The sequence below is a fragment of the Anthonomus grandis genome, chromosome 20, assembly GCF_022605725.1.
Source record: "Anthonomus grandis grandis chromosome 20, icAntGran1.3, whole genome shotgun sequence".
Lineage (NCBI taxonomy): Eukaryota > Metazoa > Arthropoda > Insecta > Coleoptera > Curculionidae > Anthonomus > Anthonomus grandis.
Window position 1 is genome coordinate 5335957 of NC_065565.1, and position 19483 is coordinate 5355439.

General features: G+C 33.7%; 1 protein-coding gene across 2 annotated transcripts in view; it reads left to right on the plus strand.

The window, feature by feature from the left end:
* The window catches only part of LOC126747982 (lipid storage droplets surface-binding protein 1-like), a 39485-nt gene extending 20424 nt beyond the window's left edge, over positions 1-19061 (plus strand). The window contains exons 3-9 of one of the 2 annotated variants that reach the window (XM_050456972.1): positions 1943-2064; positions 8939-9124; positions 9180-9399; positions 9453-9625; positions 15306-15563; positions 15631-15741; positions 18610-19061. In XM_050456972.1, the coding sequence (XP_050312929.1) occupies positions 1943-2064; positions 8939-9124; positions 9180-9399; positions 9453-9625; positions 15306-15563; positions 15631-15741; positions 18610-18795 (1256 nt within the window). In that variant the 3' untranslated portion in view covers positions 18796-19061. Of the gene's footprint in view, positions 1-1942; positions 2065-8938; positions 9125-9179; positions 9400-9449; positions 9626-15305; positions 15564-15630; positions 15742-18609 lie in introns of both variants that reach the window. The other variant, XM_050456971.1, reaches the window with a different exon arrangement.
* Positions 19062-19483: the final 422 nt, after the last annotated feature.

Below are 19483 nucleotides of genomic sequence, written 5' to 3' on the forward strand. Positions count from 1 at the left end.
GATAATGGAATTTATGTTCCAGGAGTGCCTGTAAGGAACAAAAAGATTTGTCTCTATTTGCCAAGAGAAGATCTTACATTTTGGTAATCAAAATTTAGAAATTATTGATTTGTGGACTAGTCTGAAGTCTTCTGTAGTCTTTTTTGAAAAAATCACTAAAATCCGTTGACTAGAAGTCAAGATATTAAAATTCTTTGTCCAGGAGTGCCTGTAAGGAACAAAAGATTTTGTCTCTTATTGCCAAGTGAATATCTTAGGTTCTGATAGTCCAAATTTAGAAATTATTGATTTGTGGACTAGTCTGAACTCTTCTGTAGACTTTTTTGAAAAAATCACTAAAATCCGTTTACTAAAAGTCAAGATATTGGAATTCTTTGTCCAGGAGTGCCTGTAAGGAATAAAATAATTTATCTTTTATTGGCAAGTGAATATCTCGGGTTCTAATAGTCCAAATTTAGAAATCATTGCTTTGTGGACTAGTCTAAAGACTTTTTTAGTCTCTTTTGAAGAAATGACTAGAATTCGTTAACAAGAATTTAAAATAATGGAATTTTTCTTCCAAAAGTGCCTGTAAGGAACAGAAGACTATGTCTCTAGGGATCTCCTAGTCCAAATTTAAAAATTATTGATTTGTGGACTGGTCTGAAGACTTTTGTAGTCATTTTTGAAAAAATTACTAAAATCGATGCTCAAAAAGTCAAGATAATGGAATTTATATTCCAGGAGTTCCTGTAAAGAACAAAAAGATTTGTCTCTATTTGCCAAGTAAAGATCTTAGATTCTGGTGATTAAAATTTAGAAATTATTGATTTGTGGACTAGTCTGAAGTCTTCTGTAGTCTTTTTTGAAAAAATCGCTAAAATCTGTTGATTAGAAGTCAGGATATTGAAATTCTTTGTCTAGGAGTGCCTGTAAGGAACAAAAAATTTTGTCTCTTATTGCCAAGTAAATATCTTGAGTTCTGGTAGTCAAAATTCAGAAATTATTAATTTATGGACTAGCCTGAAGATTCTATTAGTCTTTTTTGAAAAAATAACCAAAATCGATGCCCAAAAAGTCAAGATAATAGAATTTTCGTTCCAAGAGCGCCTGTAAGAAGCAAAACAATTTGTCTCCTATTGGCAAGTAAATATCTCGAAATCTACCAATCGAAATTTCAAAATTATTAATTCATGAACTAGCCCAAAGCCTTTTTTAGCATTTAAAAAAAAACACTAAAATCCATTCACAAAAACTCAAGATATTGACATTTTTATTCCAGGAGTACCTAAAACAAGAGTCAAACTCTCAATGATTTGACAGCGTGATCTCTCACAGTTCTATAACAATAAATTCATGACAAATTAAGTCAGTTTATCAATTCCAGGACGTTTGACCATCAAAAGTCAAGCTCTCAACTAAAAGAACTCATTGTGATTGGTCTCTATGCAAGTTCACACATAGTTTAGTGAACAGACATTGAGATCGATAGACGATTAGTCAGTAGAATTTAATTGAGTGATTCTAGTCCGTTTGGACACTTGGGTTCTCGTCTCTACATCTCCAAAGGAGAGTTAGACTCAGAGTAATGAGAGAGGAAGAGAGAGGGATGATTATGATTATCAGCTTATCCTCACGAGATTTTTATATTTGTTTAAGGGTTTTATGGGGGACTAATTACTCGATGTACTGTAGACTCGTTAAGTCGAGTTTAATTAATGCAATTTGCTTGTAAAACATCGACGGTAGTTAAGCGGCATTTAATGGAATAAAAATTACTACAATTAAATATCGTCATTTATTCTCGTAACGTGCACGCACATAGACTGTCCTAAAATGAGATTTTTAAATAACAACGATCTATTGCCGGAAGATTATCCGGATTTAATAGCCGAGTATATTATAGGTATCGTCGGCATATTGTGCGCTCTTTAACGTTAATTTTTCAAAATTTTTGTTTCAGTGGTTCAGACCAAACGCAGGACCCTTAACATGCCGGAACTGGAGTCGGTCAGTCGCATTTCAAACCTGCCGATCGTTGAAACCGGACTGGGGTATGCGGAGAACGTTTACAAGAAAATCAAGGTGAGTTCAAGGTGATTATGTGAAATAGGTGTCATCTGCGAAGACCAGTTGTTCGGTGAACTGTGTCGGAAGCATCTGAGAGGTCTGAAAGTGCCTCTATCGTTTTCTTTGTCATTAGTATGCAGGTTTATATTAAGTTGTCTAAATGAAGGAGATGTGCAATCTTTTGAAGTATGATTGAGCAATCAGAGGCACAAGGGTTTTCCTGCCGGGCCACGTGTGCCGCCCGAGTGTCACGCCTCCAAAAGCCAACATTTTTTACGTTGAATGAGTGCTTGAACATAATAAGGGATTTCATGGTTTTGTCCAGGCATTCGTAGTCTGGAAATTGTTGATTTTTTATTTGAGGTATCTATCAGAGTGTCTCGATAACTTCGGATAAGTCCCGGAATTCTTAACTTAGAAAGACGTTTTGTACCTTAAATTGAAGGTGGAACATTGATGCAGGGAATGCTGAAGACTATTTTAAAATATGTTAAAAACTTTAGGACTTATGAGGCAAAATGTCTGCCTATACCAGTCAAGAGACATTAGTGTCCATGGAAGTGGGTCTCGATGACTTAAGATAAGTCCAGGAATTCTTAACTTAGGAAAACTTTTCATACCTTAAATTCAAGGTAAAGCATTGGTACAGCGAATACTGAAGACTGTCTTAAAATCGCTTAAAAACTTTTGGACTTATGAGGCAAAATGTCTTGCCATACCAGTTAAGAGACATCGAATCCATGGAAGTGGGTCTCGATGACTTAGGATAAGTCCAGAAATTTTTAACTTAGAAAGACGTTTTGTACCTTAAATTTAAGGTGAAACATTTGTCCAGCGAATGCTGAAGACCACCTTAAAATCGCTTAAAAACTTTAGGACTTATGAGGCAAAATGTCTACCCATACCAGTTAAGAGACATTGAATCCATGGAAGTGGGTCTGGATGACTTAGGATAAGTCCAAGAATTCCTAACCTAGCAAAACGCTTTGTACCTTGCATTAAAGGTGAAACATTAGTCCAGCGAACGCTGAAAACTATTTTAAAATATGTTAAAAACTTTAGGACTTATGAGGCAAAATGTCTGCCTATACCAGTCAAGAGGCATTGAATCCATGGAAGTGGGTCTCGATGACTTAAGATAAGTCCAGGAATTCTTAACTTAGGAAGACTTTTCATACCTTAAATTCAAGGTGAAGCATTGGTGCAGCGAATACTGCAGACCGTCTTAAAATAGCTTAAAAACTTTTGGACTTATGAGGCAAAATGTCTTGCCATACCAGTTAAGAGACATCGAATCCATGGAAGTGGGTCTCGATGACTTAGGATAAGTCCAGAAATTTTTAACTTAGAAGGACGTTTTGTACCTTAAATTTAAGGTGAAGCATTTGTCCAGCGAATGCGGAAGACCACCTTAAAATCGCTTAAAAACTTTTGGACTTGTGAGGCAAAATGTCTAGCCATACCAGTTAAGAGACATTGAATCCATGGAAGTGGGTCTCGTTGTCTTAAGATAAGTCCAAAAATTCCTAACCTAATAAAACGTTTTGTACCTTGAATTAAAGGTGAAACATTAGTCCAGCGAATACTGAAGACCATCTTAAAATCGCTTAAAAACTTTAGGACTTATGAGGCAAAATGTCTACCTATACCAGTCAAGAGGCATTGAAACCATGGAGGTGGGTTTCGATGACTCAAGATAAATCCAGGAATTCTTAACTTAGGAAGACGTTTTATATCTTAGGTTTAAGGCGAAAGATTATTCCAGCGAATGCTTAAGAACATCTTAAAATCGCCTAAAAACCTTTGGACTTATAATGCAAAATGTCTGCCTATACCAGTCAAGAGGCATTGAATCCATGGAAGTGGGTCTCGATGACTTAAGATAAGTCCAGGAATTCTTAACTTAGGAAGACTTTTCATACCTTAAATTCAAGGTAAAGCATTGGTGCAGCGAATACTGAAGACCGTCTTAAAATCGCTTAAAAACTTTTGGACTTATGAGGCAAAATGTCTGGCCATACCAGTCAAGAGATATTAATATCCATGGAGGTGGGTCTCGATGACTTAGGATAAGTCCAGGAATTCTTAACTTACAAAGATGCTTTATAACTTAAATTAAAGTTGAAACTTTAATACAGCGAATACTGTAAACTATTTTAAAATGTGTTAAAAACTTTTGGACTTATGAGGCAAAATATCTGCCTATACCCGTCAAGAGGCATTGAATCCATGGAGGTGGGTCTCGATGACTTTGGATAAGTCCAGGAATTCTTCACTTAGGAAGACGTTTGATACCTTAAATTAAAGGTGAAACATTTGTTCAGCGAATACTGGAGACCATCTTAAAATCGCTCAAAAACTTTTGGAGTTAGGAGGCAAAATGTCAGCCCATACCAGTCAAGAGACATTAGTGTCTATGGAGGTGGGTCTCGATGACTTAGGATAACTCCAACAATTCTTAACCTAGCAAAACATTTTGTACCTTAAACTAAAGGTGAAATATGGGTCCAGCGAATGCTAAAAACTATTTTAAAATCCATTTGAAACTCTGGGACTTATGACTCAAAATATGTGCCTTATATACCAGTTGAGAGACATTAAGGTCTATGGAAGTGTTACTTGATGACTAAGGATATAGCCAGGAATTGTCAACTTAGAAAGACGTTTTTTAACTAAAATTAAAGATAAAATATAGAGGTTAACTTCATTTTTTCTTATTTTTACTAAATTACGGACAAAATTGATTATTTTTTATTTTTTTTTTAATCATTTGCAACCTGGAAGTGCTTTGAAACTCCTTTTTTTAAATTTCTTGAATACCTGGAAAGAATTAATTATTTTTATTCCAGGCATTTGTATCAAGTAAAACTTTGACTTTTTCAGGCATTTCACACCTGGAAATGCTTGAAAAATAACCTGAAATACCTGGAAAAATTAAGCAATTTATGATTCTCATTCCAGGCATTTGTATTATATAAATATTTGACATTTTCAGCCATTTGTAATCTAAAAATATTAGAGGCAAACGAGTGTAACTGATAGAGGCTTTCCTGCCAGGCCACGTGTGCCGCCCGCGCGTCACACCTCCTTGAATTTTTGCCAATTTCAGAGCCAACATTTTTTACTATAAATGAATGTTTGGAGATAATAAGGGATTTCATGGTTTCGTCCAGGCATTCGTAGTCTGGAAATTGTTGATTTTTTATTTGGTGTTTCTAATAGAGAACTAACGTTAAATGCTTGAAAAAAAATCATTTTTATAGGCCTTAAATGTCTCAAATGAATTAAATTTTTCATGTTTGTAGTACGAATTATAAAAATATATTTGGTGTGTCTCGATAACTTCAGATAAGTCCAGGAATCCTCAAGTTAGAAAAACGTTTTGTGCCTTAAATTGGAGGTGGAACATTAGTCCAGCGAATAATGAAAACTATTTTAAAATCGCTTAAAAACTTTTGGACTTATAAGGCAAAATATCTGCCTATGCCCGTCAAGAGGCATTGAATCCATGGAGGTGGGTCTCGATGACTTAGGATAAGTCCAAGAATTCCTAACCTAGCAAAACGCTTTGTACCTTGAATTAAAGGCGAAACATTAGTCCAGCGAACGCTGAAAACTATTTTAAAATATGTTAAAAACTTTAGGACTTATGAGGCAAAATGTCTGCCTAGACCAGTCAAGAGGCATTGAATCCATGGAAGTGGGTCTCGATGACTTAGGATAAGTCCAAGAATTCCTAACCTAGCAAAACGCTTTGTACCTTGAATTAAAGGCGAAACATTAGTCCAGCGAACGCTGAAAACTATTTTAAAATATGTTAAAAACTTTAGGACTTATGAGGCAAAATGTCTGCCTAGACCAGTCAAGAGGCATTGAAACCATGGAAGTGGGTCTGGATGACTCAAGATAAATCCAGGAATTCTTAACTTAGGAAGACGTTTTATACCTTAAATTGACGGTGAAGCATTTGTCCAGCGAATACTGAAGACCGTCTTAAAATCGCTTAAAAACTTTAGGATTTATGAGGCAAAATGTCTAGCCATACCAGTTAAGAGACATCGAATCCATGGAAGTGAGTCTCGATGACTTAGGATAAGTCCAGGAATTTTTAACTTAGGAAGACGTTTTATACCTTAAATTAACGGTGAAGCATTTGTCCAGCGAATGCTGAAGGTCATCTTAAAATCGCTTAAAAATTTTTAGAATTAGGAGGCAAAATGTCTACCCATACCAGTTAAGAGACATTGAATCCATGCAAGTGGGTCTCGATGACTTAGGATAAGTCCAAGAATTCCTAACCTAGTAAAACGCTTTGTACCTTGAATTAAAGGCGAAATATTAGTCCAGCGAACGCTGAAAACTATTTTAAAATATGTTAAAAACTTTAGGACTTATGAGGCAAAATGTATGCCTATACCAGTCAAGAGACATTGAATCCATGGAAGTGGGTCTCGATGACTTAGGATAAGTCCAAGAATTCCTAACCTAGCAAAACGCTTTGTACCTTGAATTAAAGGCGAAACATTAGTCCAGCGAACGCTGAAAACTATTTTAAAATATGTTAAAAACTTTAGGACTTATGAGGCAAAATGTCTGCCTAGACCAGTCAAGAGGCATTGAAACCATGGAAGTGAGTCTGGATGACTCAAGATAAATCCAGGAATTCTTAACTTAGGAAGACGTTTTATACCTTAAATTGACGGTGAAGCATTTGTGCAGCGAATACTGAAGACCATCTTAAAATCGCTTAAAAACTTTAGGACTTATGAGGCAAAATGTCTACCCATACCAGTTAAGAGACATTGAATCCATGGAAGTGGGTCTGGATGACTTAGGATAAGTCCAGAAATTTTTAACTTAGAAAGACGTTTTGTACCTTAAATTTAAGGTGAAACATTTGTCCAGCGAATGCTGAAGACCACCTTAAAATCGCTTAAAAACTTTAGGACTTATGAGGCAAAATGTCTTGCCATACCAGTTAAGAGACATTAAATCCATGGAAGTGGGTCTGGATGACTTAGAATAAGTCCAAGAATTCCTAACCTAGCAAAACGCTTTGTACCTTGCATTAAAGGTGAAACATTAGTCCAGCGAACGCTGAAAACTATTTTAAAATATGTTAAAAACTTTAGGACTTATGAGGCAAAATGTCTGCCTATACCAGTCAAGAGGCATTGAATCCATGGAAGTGGGTCTCGATGACTTAAGATAAGTCCAGGAATTCTTAACTTAGAAAGACTTTTTATATCTTAAATTTAAGGTGAAGCATTGATGCAGCGAATACTGAAAACCGTCTTATAATCGCTTAAAAACTTTTGGACTTATGAGGCAAAATGTCTAGCCATATCAGTTAAGAGACATTGAATCCATGGAAGTAGGTCTCGATGACTTAAGATAAGTCGAGGAATTCTTAACTTAGGAAGACTTTTTATATCTTAAATTTAAGGTGAAGCATTGATGCAGCGAATACTGAAAACCGTCTTAAAATCGCTTAAAAACTTTTGGACTTATGAGGCAAAATGTCTAGCCATATCAGTTAAGAGACATTGAATCCATGGAAGTAGGTCTCGATGACTTGGGATAAGTCAAGAAATTTTCAACTTAGAAAAACCTTTTATAACTTAAATTGAAGGTGAAGCATCTGTCCAGCGAATGCTGAAGACCATTTTAAAATCGCTTAGAAACTTTTGGACTTATGAAGCAAAATGTCTGCCTATACCAGTCAAGAGGCATTGAATTTATGGAGGTGGGTCTCGATGACTTAAGATAAGTCCAGGAATTCTTAACTTAGGAAGACGTTTTGTACCTTAGATTTAAGGCAAAAGATTAGTCCAGCGAATGCTGAAAACCATTTTAAAATGTGTTAAAAACTTTTGGACTTATGAGGCAAAATGTCTGCCTATACCCGTCAAGAGGCATTAAATCCATGGAAGTGGGTCTCGATGACTTAGGATAAGTCCAGGAATTTTTAACTTAGAAAGACGTTTTATACCTTAAATTTAAGGTGAAATATTTGTTTAGCGAATACTGAAGACCATCTTAAGATTGCTTAAAAACTTTTAGACTTAGGAAGCAAAATGTCTGCCCATGTCATTCGAGAGACATTAGTGTTTATGGAGGTGGGTCTCGATGACTTAGGATAAGTTCAGAAATTTTCAACTTAGGAAGACGTTTTATACTTTAAATTGAAGGTGCAACATTTGTTCAGCGAATACTGAAGACCATCTTAAGATCGCTTAAAAATTTTTCGAATTAGGAGGCAAAAGGTCTGCCCTTGTTATTCAAAAGACATTAGTATCCTTGGAGATGGGTCTCGATGACTTAGGATAACTTCAATAATTCTTAACCTAGCAAAACGTTTTGTACCTTAAATTAAAGGTGAAACATGGGTCCAGCGAATGCTAAAGACTATTTTAAAATCTGTTAGAAACTTTTGGACTTATGACTTAAAATATGTGCCTTATATGCCTACGGACGGAAAACTTTGACTTTTTCAGGCATTTCACATCTGGGAATGCTTGAAAAATAACCTAAAATGCCTGGAAAAAAATAACAATTTATGATTCTTATTCCAGGCCTTTGTACCATGTAAAACTTTAACTTTTTGAGACATTTATATCCTAGGAAATGCTTATAACCTTCGAATTACCCCACGAATTAAATCACAAGAACCTTCGATGACCTCAAGAAGTTCCTTCGCAGTAAAAATAGCCCCACAGTAAAAAATCACACGCTGTTAGATCTGGTAAACGAGCAGGCCAATAAATGCGCCCTGTCAGTCACAAGTAAACTTACAAACTTTTAATCAATTAAATTCCATACACACATTATACCTGTATAAACCCACTAACTTTCATTGTTATTTAATGAATAACTTTCTAAATTATAGGGCTCAAACAGTTTGTTCAACTGGACCCTGGATCAAGCGGAGAACACCATTTATTCCGTAATGGAAACCGCTGGACCAGCGGTGGTCCTCTTCCAAGGACCACTGACCCAAGTAGACCGGATCGTTTGCAAAACCCTCGATCTAGTCGAGGAGAAGGTACCATCGATACACTTACCCCCACAAATGGTCAGTAAGCACCAGTATTTGAAGCTCATCATAATCCGTTCTAATCACTTTTTAGATTTACTGGAACACAAAACAGTATGCAAAAGAGACAGTGAATACCAGAATCGTGAGTCCAGTGCTCAAGAGAGCTGACTCGGTAAAGCAAATAGGGACCAGCGTCTTGACCAGTAAGTACACGGCTTTCGCAGTGGATAAACTTGATGGAGCTTTGGATGTTGCTGACAAATACGTGGATAAGTATTTGCCACCTGACGAGCAGGATGCTGGAGTGGATGGTAGGTTTTATATGGGTCTTATACATGAAAATAACGATTAAATTTGTCAGAAGTTGATAAGAAAACGGGTGGACCGGACGAGAAGGCTCTTTACACCATACAACACGTTGATAGGTTGGGTAGGAAGCTGAAGAAGCGACTGACCAGGAGGACAATAGCTGAAGTGAGAGCTTTGAAGGAACAAAGTGCTGAAGCTGTGCATGTGTTAGTGTACGTAGCTGAATTGGTAAGTGGTGCCTGATTAGAAACAACTCCGGGACATCCTACTACTTATTTTAATTATTTTTTACCGCTGTAACAAGGACTTTCTGGACAAACCTAGCGATAGCTCAAAAACTAGTCATAAATGTTTTTGAAATTTTTAGAGTTCCTTCTAGAGGACATTTGAGCGCACGCCACTGTCCAGATTTAGACACTCTAGCTCAGCTAGTTTCATTGGAAAATTAGGTCATAATTCAAGGCCGCCGTATAATCTATTTTTTACCGCTACAATAAGGACTTCCTGGACAAACCTAGCGATAGCTCAAAAACTAGTCATAAATGATTCGGAAATTTTTTGACTTTCTTGTAGAGGACACTTGAACGCACGCCACTGTCCAGGTTTAGAAACTCTAGCTCGACTAGTTTTATTGTTGATTGGTTCGCGATATCCCTGGTACGGAGATAGCTAGCGGGTTGAATTTTTCAAAAGATACAAGGCAATAAGACAATGCATGTCTGAAAAACTTTTGGGAACTATTTGGGTACTATAACTATTTTTTACAATCACTTAAACTTGATATAGTCACATTTTGAGCACCACTGAGGGCGAAAAACGGTGATTTTTCAGAAGAATTTTTTACTGGGTAAAAGTGTGGGGTGGGTGGGGGGCTAAGGGTAGTGTTTATAAAAAACGAGTCTTTTGCAGAACATATATATCCAACATTTAATTTAATAGCACTTTTTGTTTAATTGAATTTAATATAATTTTGTATATAAATATTAAGTACAAAAATAAATAGTGTAATTAAATTGGATATTACGAACGAAAAATAGTGATTTTTCAGGAGAGTTTGTTACTGGTAAGCCGCTGGGGGTGGGTGGGGGGGTAAGGGTGGTTGACGATAAACGGTGTTTTTTGCAGAAAATATATATCCAATATCCAGTTTAATAACACTGTTTGTTTATTTAAATTTTAATATAATGTTATATATAAGTATTTAGTACAAAAATAGATAGTGTAAATAAATTGTATATTATGGATGAAAAACAGTGATTTTTCAGAATAATTTCTTACTGGTAAGCTGCTGGGGTGGGTGGGGGGTGCAAGGGTAGTGTTTATAAAAAACGAGTCTTTTGCAGAACATATATATCCAACATTTAATTTAGTAGCACTGTTTGTTTAATTGAATTTAATATAATTTTATATATAAATGTTTAGTACAAAAATAGTGTAATTAAATTGGATATTACGGACGAAAAACAGTGATATTTCCAAGGAATTTCTTACTGGTAAGCTAATGAGGGTGGGTGGGGGGTTAAGGGTAGTTTTAACAAAAACGAGTTTTTTGCAGAACATATATATCCAACATCCAATTTAATAGCACTATTTGTTTAACTGAATTTGATATAATTTTATATATAAAGATTAGATGCAGCTTTGCGTTAGAAAAATTAAATTCTTAATTCTACGTCAATTTTTGAGGTAATTATTTTCTGTAAAAATTCATTTTGCATAACCACTACCCTTACCCCCCCACTCTCCCCCAACAGCTTACCAGTAAGAAGTTCTCTTGAAAAATCACTATTTTTCGTCCGTAATATCCGATCTAATTACGACCTTTTTACACTAAATATTTATATATAAAATTATATTAAATTCAATTAAACAAACAGTGCTATTAAATTAAATGTTGGGCATATATCTTCTGCAAAAAACTCGTCTTTTATAAACACTACCCTTGATTTCAAAAAGAAATTCCTTGGAAAAATCACCGTTTTTCATCCGTAATATCCAATTTAATTACACTATTTTTATACTAAATATTTGTATATAAAATTATATCAAATTTAATAAAACAAATAGTGCTATTAAATTGGATGTTGGATATATATGTTCTGCAAAAAACTCGTTTTTTATAAACTCTACCCTTACCCCCCACCCACCCCCAGCAGCTTACCAGTCAGAAATTCTCCTGAAAAATCACTGTTTTTCGTCCGTAATATCCAATTTAATTACACTATTTATTTTTGTACTTAATACCTATATAATATATAATTATATTAAAATTTAAATTCTCTTGATCTCTTAGGTAGTTTCAACTCCAATATGCACATTGATCATCAGAAAAAAGAGATATTCAAACTATGCAGACCAATTTTCCAAGATACTCCTTTGGTTAAACAGTCTAATTCAGCAGAGTTACCGCAACAAACGACTTCACTAGTCAATTAAGTTTGGCATAAGCATGGTATGCTAAAAGCGCTGCCTGTCACCCAATTTTAGGAAAACATGCTCACCTGTACCTTTGAATTAAATTGAACAAAGAACAATTAAGTCAAGGATCCAGTATTCCCAGTTCTTTATTATTTGGACGATTTCCTTATGCAACGCACGGTTTAGCAACATAAGGCCTTGGAAAAAATACTTGCGGTACCCCAAAAATTAATAACTCGCGTTCTATAGTTTAAGAAATTTGGCAGGAATATTGGCCGCACATGTAGGCAATCCCTGACGTTAAAGCTTTGGCAATTTTTCTTTTATGCATAGAGTTACAGGCTGTCAAAGAGAAAAATGCCAAATAGTCGATTGGTTCGCGATATCTCAAGAACAGAGGTAGCTAACGAGTTGAATTTTTCAAATATAAAAGATAATAAGCCAATACGTATCTGAAAAACTTTTGGACATCATATGGGTACTAAAAGTAGTTTTACAAGCACTTGAACGTACGACATACTCGCATTTTGAGCACCGCTGAGGGCGAAAAACAATGATTTTTCAGAAGAATTTCTTACTGGGTAAAAGTGTGGGGAGGGTGGGGGGTAAGGGTAGTATTTAAAAAAAAAAACGTTTTTTTTGCAGAATATATATATTCAACATTTAATCTAATAGCACTGTTTGTTTCACTGAATTTGATATTACTTTATATATAAATATTTAGTATAAAAGTAGTGTAATTAAAAAATTAAGAACATTTCATATTTATTTTTTAATTACAGAACATTTTTTATTTTAATAACGGTTTTTATAATATAAAACATAAAAACGGTTTTTTTTGCAGAACATATACAGGGTGCCTCCGATTAAGTCGGCACTATTGGTATCTTTGTTAATATTTAAGATACAGGGTCGGTTAAATTAGCAAACTGGTAGGATTTTTTCTGTTGATTAAAATGGTGAAAACAGAAAAAAAATTGAACATTGCGTTTTCGAGAAAATGTGAAAAATGTACTTTTGTTAAATGGAATCCCCTGTATGTTTTTACATAAATCAAAAGATAATAATTTTCTTAATAAAAAAGTTTATTTACACTAATAGCCTAAGCCTAAAAATAACAAAGTTATAGCGATATTAATAATTTTGTCAAATTTAGGCAAGTTGGCCTTGAACTTTTTGAGAGCAAAACAAATAAATCATTGTTTGAATAATAAAATGACAGTAGCCGTAGAGATTTTATTAAATAAAGAAATACTGACAGTTACATGTTAGCAAAGTTTGTGATTTTTGTAAAATCTAAATTAGTAAAATGCCTTTTACGCATATTGAAAAATGTGATATGTTAGAATGTTACCTTGTATGTCGAAAAAATAGTGACAGAGCGCTAGAAGAGTACCGCCAGAGATTCCAGACTCTTTTTTTAATTCTCTGCAGAAAATGTAGAAGTAACGAAAACGTGTTTTAAAGGAACCAATTTATAGTAAGCGAGGATGTTGAAATTTCTAGTTTGGCATATTTTGAAGCTCATATGGAAAACTGAACTAGAGATTTATTAAGAGCTTACGGTGTGAGCTTAGTAACAATTTGGCGGGTATTAAAGAAACACAAATTTGTGCCATATAAGTATCGACCAGTACAAACATTGTTGCTTGGCGATAGCGAAAGAAGACTTGCTTTTTGCAACTGGTTACGTAATGCATATGAAGCTAATGATAACATTTTAAACCGTATAATTTGGAGCGACGAAGCTAATTTTTCAAACAAAGGTATGTTTAACCGTAAAAATGTCTAAAAATAAATAAATAATGTAAAATATCCAACATCGAACAACGAAAATAATTAAAAACTCTTCCAGGCAGTTGAAATTTTACTTTTAGATGCAGCTTTACTTTAGATAAATTATATTCTTAATTTTACGTCAATTTTTGAGGCAATTATTTTCTGTAAAAAAATAATTTTTTAAAAGCACTACCCTTAACTTTTTTTTTCGTTTTATCAATCTCACAATCATAAATTCAAAGTAAGACACGTTAACATTACTGTAAAAATGAATATGGCTATTATGGCTATTTTTTTCGTCGATTAAATAATTCATACTTGTTCTCAAATATCGACTGTCACTAATTTATTGACACTTTTCCTCACGTCAGTGACAATATTCATTTCACTGGTGCCCGTTTGGTTTTACCTGAACCGAAAATTTGGTAATTTTGCAATTACATTTAATTGAATAATTCAAGATTCGCTTATTAAAATTTTTTGAAACTTTGCACGAGGGTTTGCCAGATTGGTCTCTTCAAAAAGTTATCTTACATTTTTTCTATAAAATGTACAGGGAAGCCAATAATTCACCCGGTATATAAAATTATATCAAATTCAATGAAACAAAGAGTGCTATTAAATTAAATGTTGGATATATACATATGTTCTGCAAAAAACTCGTTTTTCGTTAAAACTACTCTTACCCCCCCCCCACCCACCCCCAGCAGCTTACCAGTAAGAAATTATTTTGAAAAATCACTGTTTTTCATCCGTAATATCCAATTTAATTACACTATTTTTACACTAAATATTTATATATAAAATTATATCAAATTTAATAAAACAAACAGTGCTATCAAATTGGATGTTGGATATATATGTTCTGCAAAAAGCACGTTTTTTATAAACACTACCCTTGACCCCCCACCCACCCCCATAAGCTTACCAGTAAAAAATTATTATGAAAAATCACTATTTTTCGTCCGTAATATACAATTTAATTACACTATTTTTATACTAAATATTTGTATATAAAATTATATCAAATTTAATAAAACAAACAGAGCTATCAAATTGAATGTTGGATATATATGTTCTGCAAAAATCACGTTTTTTATAAACACTACCCTTACCCCCCCCACCCACCCCCAGCAGCTTACCAGTAAGAAATTCTTCTGAAAAATCACTATTTTTCGTCCGTAATATCCAATCTAATTACACTACTTTTATACTAAATATTTATTTATAAAATTATATTAAATTCAATTAAACAAACAATGCTTTTAAATTAAATGTTGGATATATATGTTCTGCAAAAGACTCGTTTTTTATAAAAACTACCCTTACCCCCCCACCCACCCCCAGCAGCTTACCAGTAAGAAATTCCTTGGAAAAATCACTGTTTTTCGTCCGTAATATCCAATCTAATAACGCTGTCTTTATACTAAATATTTATATAAAAAAATTATATAAAATTTAATTAAACAAACAGTGTTATTAAATTGGATGTTGAAACTGGGTGGACAGTATCTCACCCAGAATTGGAGCTTTTTAAAAGCTCTCGTCTGAGAGTTCCTTCCTCCTCTTAACACCAACGATACTCTGGATTGTCTGAGTCCAGAAAATAGTACAATTTTCGGGAAAAATCTTCAGCATTTCTCTAATTAAACTTCTGTAAAATCTCTGGATGCACAAAGACATTTAAACATCTTCCCTTTTTCTGTTTCAGGTGGCGAAAGATCCAGTGTTGGCTTTCCAGAAGGGTAAAGAACTGTGGGCCAGTTTAAGTAAGGACGAGCCGGAAAATCAGGCCCGTCCGGAAAATGTCGAGCAACTGATCGTCCTCCTGACAAGGGAATCCGCCAGACGGATCGTCCATTTACTCAATTTTACCGGAACGGTGGCACACAAAGTGAACAAAAAGGTCACCCACTCGATCGCCATCCTTGTCAATCGGTTTTTAAGGGTGGCTAACTCCGTTGTTAAGGTAACATGAGAATTAAGACCCCGTAAAAGATGTAAAGACTCTATTGATTGATATTTCTTAATTACAGACCGCTCACTTGGAACAGACTCAACAAAATGCCGTGTCCGTCATCAAATCAAGGGCATACTCTTTAACGATTTTTTTGAAGCAGCTTAATGTGCAGCTCACTGACCTATTGGTGAGTTATTGGGGATAAACGAACCCAATTTTATACAGAAACAAAAATATTTCTGGTTTAAATTCAGGTACTTTTGGAAAAATATCTAGGGGCATTAAGTCCGGAGATCTCGCTGGCCAATCTACCCGTGACTGAAGCATGTAAGAGTTTAAACGTGCATCTTGAGTTTGTTGCCTAAGTAAACGGGAGTTGCTCTTTGAAGGTTTTTTTTAGAAAGTTTGTGACTAGTTTTTGACAAAATTGGTCATAAGTTCCTTAATTTATCACCGATTTTTATGAAATATGGTTCGTAGAAAAGTGTTTTAATTTCAAACAAAAAATGTATCTATAAAATTTTTTATAAACTCAATGGTTTTGGAGTAAAATTTTTTCAAAGTTTTTTTTGTTCCTTTGCAACGAAAAAAATTATTTAATTATTACAGGCGCGGAAATAATAAAAAAAATAACACAAGAGTGATTTTAAAGTTCTACAAATCAATCATTTTAAAATTCGCGCCAATATTTAAATTAAAACTGGCCCTCTAGCGGCTAGTGCGAACTTATCACGTGCCGACCTAGGTGTCGCCCTAAGCAACGTACGAGATTAAAAAGAAAATCCGTCATAAGTTCCTTAATTTTTCACCGATTTTCATGAAATATGGTTCATAAGAAAGTGTTTTTAATTTCAAACAAAAAACGTATCTATAAATTTTTTTATAAACTCAATAGTTTTAGAGTAAAATTTTTTCAAAGTTTTTTTTTTCCTTTGCAACGAAAAAAATTATTTCATTATTACAGGCGCGGAAATAATAACAAAATTAACACAACAGTGATTTTAAAGTGTCACAAATCAATCATTTTAAAATTCGCGCCAATATTTAAATTAAAACTGGCCCTCTAGCGGCTAGTGCGAACTTATCACGTGCCTACCTAGGTGTCGCCCTAAGCAACGTACGAGATTAAAAAGAAAATCCGTCATAAGTTCCTTAATTTTTCACCGATTTTCATGAAATATGGTTCGTAAGAAAGTGCTTTTAATTTAAAACAAAAAATGTATCTATAAAATATTTTATAAACTCAATGGTTTTGGAGTAAAATTTTTTCAAAGTTTTTTTTGTTCCTTTGCAACGTAAAAAATTATTTTATTATTACAGGCGCGGAAATAATAACAAAATTAACACAACAGTGATCTTAAAGTTCCACTAGTTAATCATTTTCAAATTCGCGCCAATATTCAAATTTGAACTGGCCTCCTAGCGGCTAGTGCGAACTTTTCACGTGCCTACCTAGGTGTCGCCCTAAGCAACGTACGAGATTAAAAAGAAAATCCGTCATAAGTTCCTTAATTTTTCACCGATTTTAATGAAATATGGTTCATAAGAAAGTGTTTTTAATTTCAAACAAAAAATGTATCTATAAAATTTTTTATAAACTCAATAGTTTTAGAGTAAAATTTTTTCAAAGTTTTTTTTGTTCCTTTGCAACGAAAAAAATTATTTAATTATTACAGGCGTGGAAATAATAACAAAATTAACACAACAGTGATTTTAAAGTGTCACAAATCAATCATTTTAAAATTCGCGCCAATATTTAAATTAAAACTGGCCCTCTAGCGGCGAGTGCGAACTTTTCACGTGCCTACCTAGGTGTCGCCCTAAGCAACGTACGAGATTAAAAAGAAAATCCGTCATAAGTTCCTTAATTTTTCACCGATTTTCATGAAATATGGTTCGTAAAAAAGTGTTTTTAATTTCAAACAAAAAACGTATCTATAAATTTTTTTATAAACTCAATAGTTTTAGAGTAAAATTTTTTCAAAGTTTTTTTTGTTCCTTTGCAACGACAAAAATTATTTCGTTATTACAGGGGTGGAAATAATAACAAAATTAACACAAGAGTGATCTTAAAGTTCTACAAATCAATCATTTTCAAATTCGCGCCAATATTCAAATTTGAACTGGCCTCCTAGCGGCTAGTGCGAACTTTTCACGTGCCTACCTAGGTGTCGCCCTAAGCAACGTACGAGATGAAAGACAAAATCCGTCATAAGTTCCTTAATTTTTCACCGATTTTTATGAAGTATGGCTTGCAGGAAAGGATTTTTAATTCTACAAATAACGTATTAAAAAAAAATTATTTATTTAATGGTTTTTGCGTTAAATTAATTTTTTAAATTTATCCAAATAAAAATGATTTTTTGCTATAATTTCCTTATTCTTCAACCGATTTTTAAAAAATATGTCTTATATAACAGTGACTTTAATTCCAAATAAAAAACGCGTCAACAAAATTTTCTATAAATTCAATATTTCTAGAATAAAAAAATTCAAACATGTTTGTTCCCTTGTAATAAAAAAAATATTTCAAACAAGTCAAAAGGATTCGCCATAGTTTCGTTATTTTTCAGCCGATTTTCAAAAGAAATATCTTAAAAAAGAGCGTTTTTAATTCCCAATAGAAAATGCCTCTATAAAAATTTTATTTAAGTTAATATTTTCAGAGTAAAAAAATTTCAAAGTTTTTTATGCCTTTGCCAAAAAAAAAATATTTCCGTGCCAATAACAACAAATCAATAATTATTTACCAATCAATAATTTTAAAATTCATAATTCGTAAATCGAGACTTTATTCTGACTGCTTTATGACCAATAATGTGACGTAAGTGTTATTGGTGGGTTAGCCCCAAAGTGTTGGGCGCCAAAATGTCGACTAAACTTTTACCCAACATTCTCTCAGAAATTTCATTTTTGGGTGCACTTAGACCACTTTTGCATCTACAATCTTAACTTTGAGGCGTAAATTGCATTCCAGACGTTTCTTCTTGCACTTCTCGATTTAAAACCCTCTTTTCATTTTGAATGCCTCATGTTATGTTATACTTATATATAGGACAGCTGGGCTAAACAGCTCTCTAATGGGACAGTACCAAACGACGATGACCCTCAAACAACGATTCCGGTGCCGCTGATCTATCACCAAATGAAACTGCTTAACGTTAATGATAATTCGGTCAATAAAAACGGATACGAGCATCTCAATGCGAATTCTAATGCGGAAAAGTCGTCCGAGCAATAATTTTATGAGGATTTATGTTATTATACATATTCCTTGTTAGTATTGTTTATTTTTTAATTTAGATTGATCGAGAGAGACATATATTACTTTTATATTAATAAATTAGGGAGAAACCAATAATGTAACAATTAATATCGTTGGACTTTTGTCACGAGTAGATTTTACGTATTTATTCAAGAAACGTTATATTTTATATATATAAGCTTATAATTTTTAATACTATTTTTATGTACGTATGTCATAGTAATAAAACAGATATGTATGTTTTTAAGAGTTTTATTTTGTTAATTTTTTTTTATTGCATTGATGTTGTCGAAAGCGCTCTGGAAATCATAATAAACTACAGGCATTCGATGTCTATCTCTGCAACCGAGAGAGATAGAAACTTCAAAATTGGACCATAGATTCTCCTTGTAAATTCGTTGAATAGGTGCTTCAGGATTTTTCCAAAAAAAAATTAAAAATTAAGAAATTTGCCTTAGAAGTTGAGGATTTTTTTGTCCTGGAAATTTCGATATGGTGAGGATAAAATGCTTATATCTCTGTAACTAAGAGAGATAGAAACTTGAGAATTAAACCATAAATTCTTCTTATAAATTCGTTGGATAAGTATTTTAGGATTTTTCCAAAAAAAATTTTAGAACTAAGGAATTCGCTTTAGAAGTTAAGGGGTTCTTTTCCTGAAAAT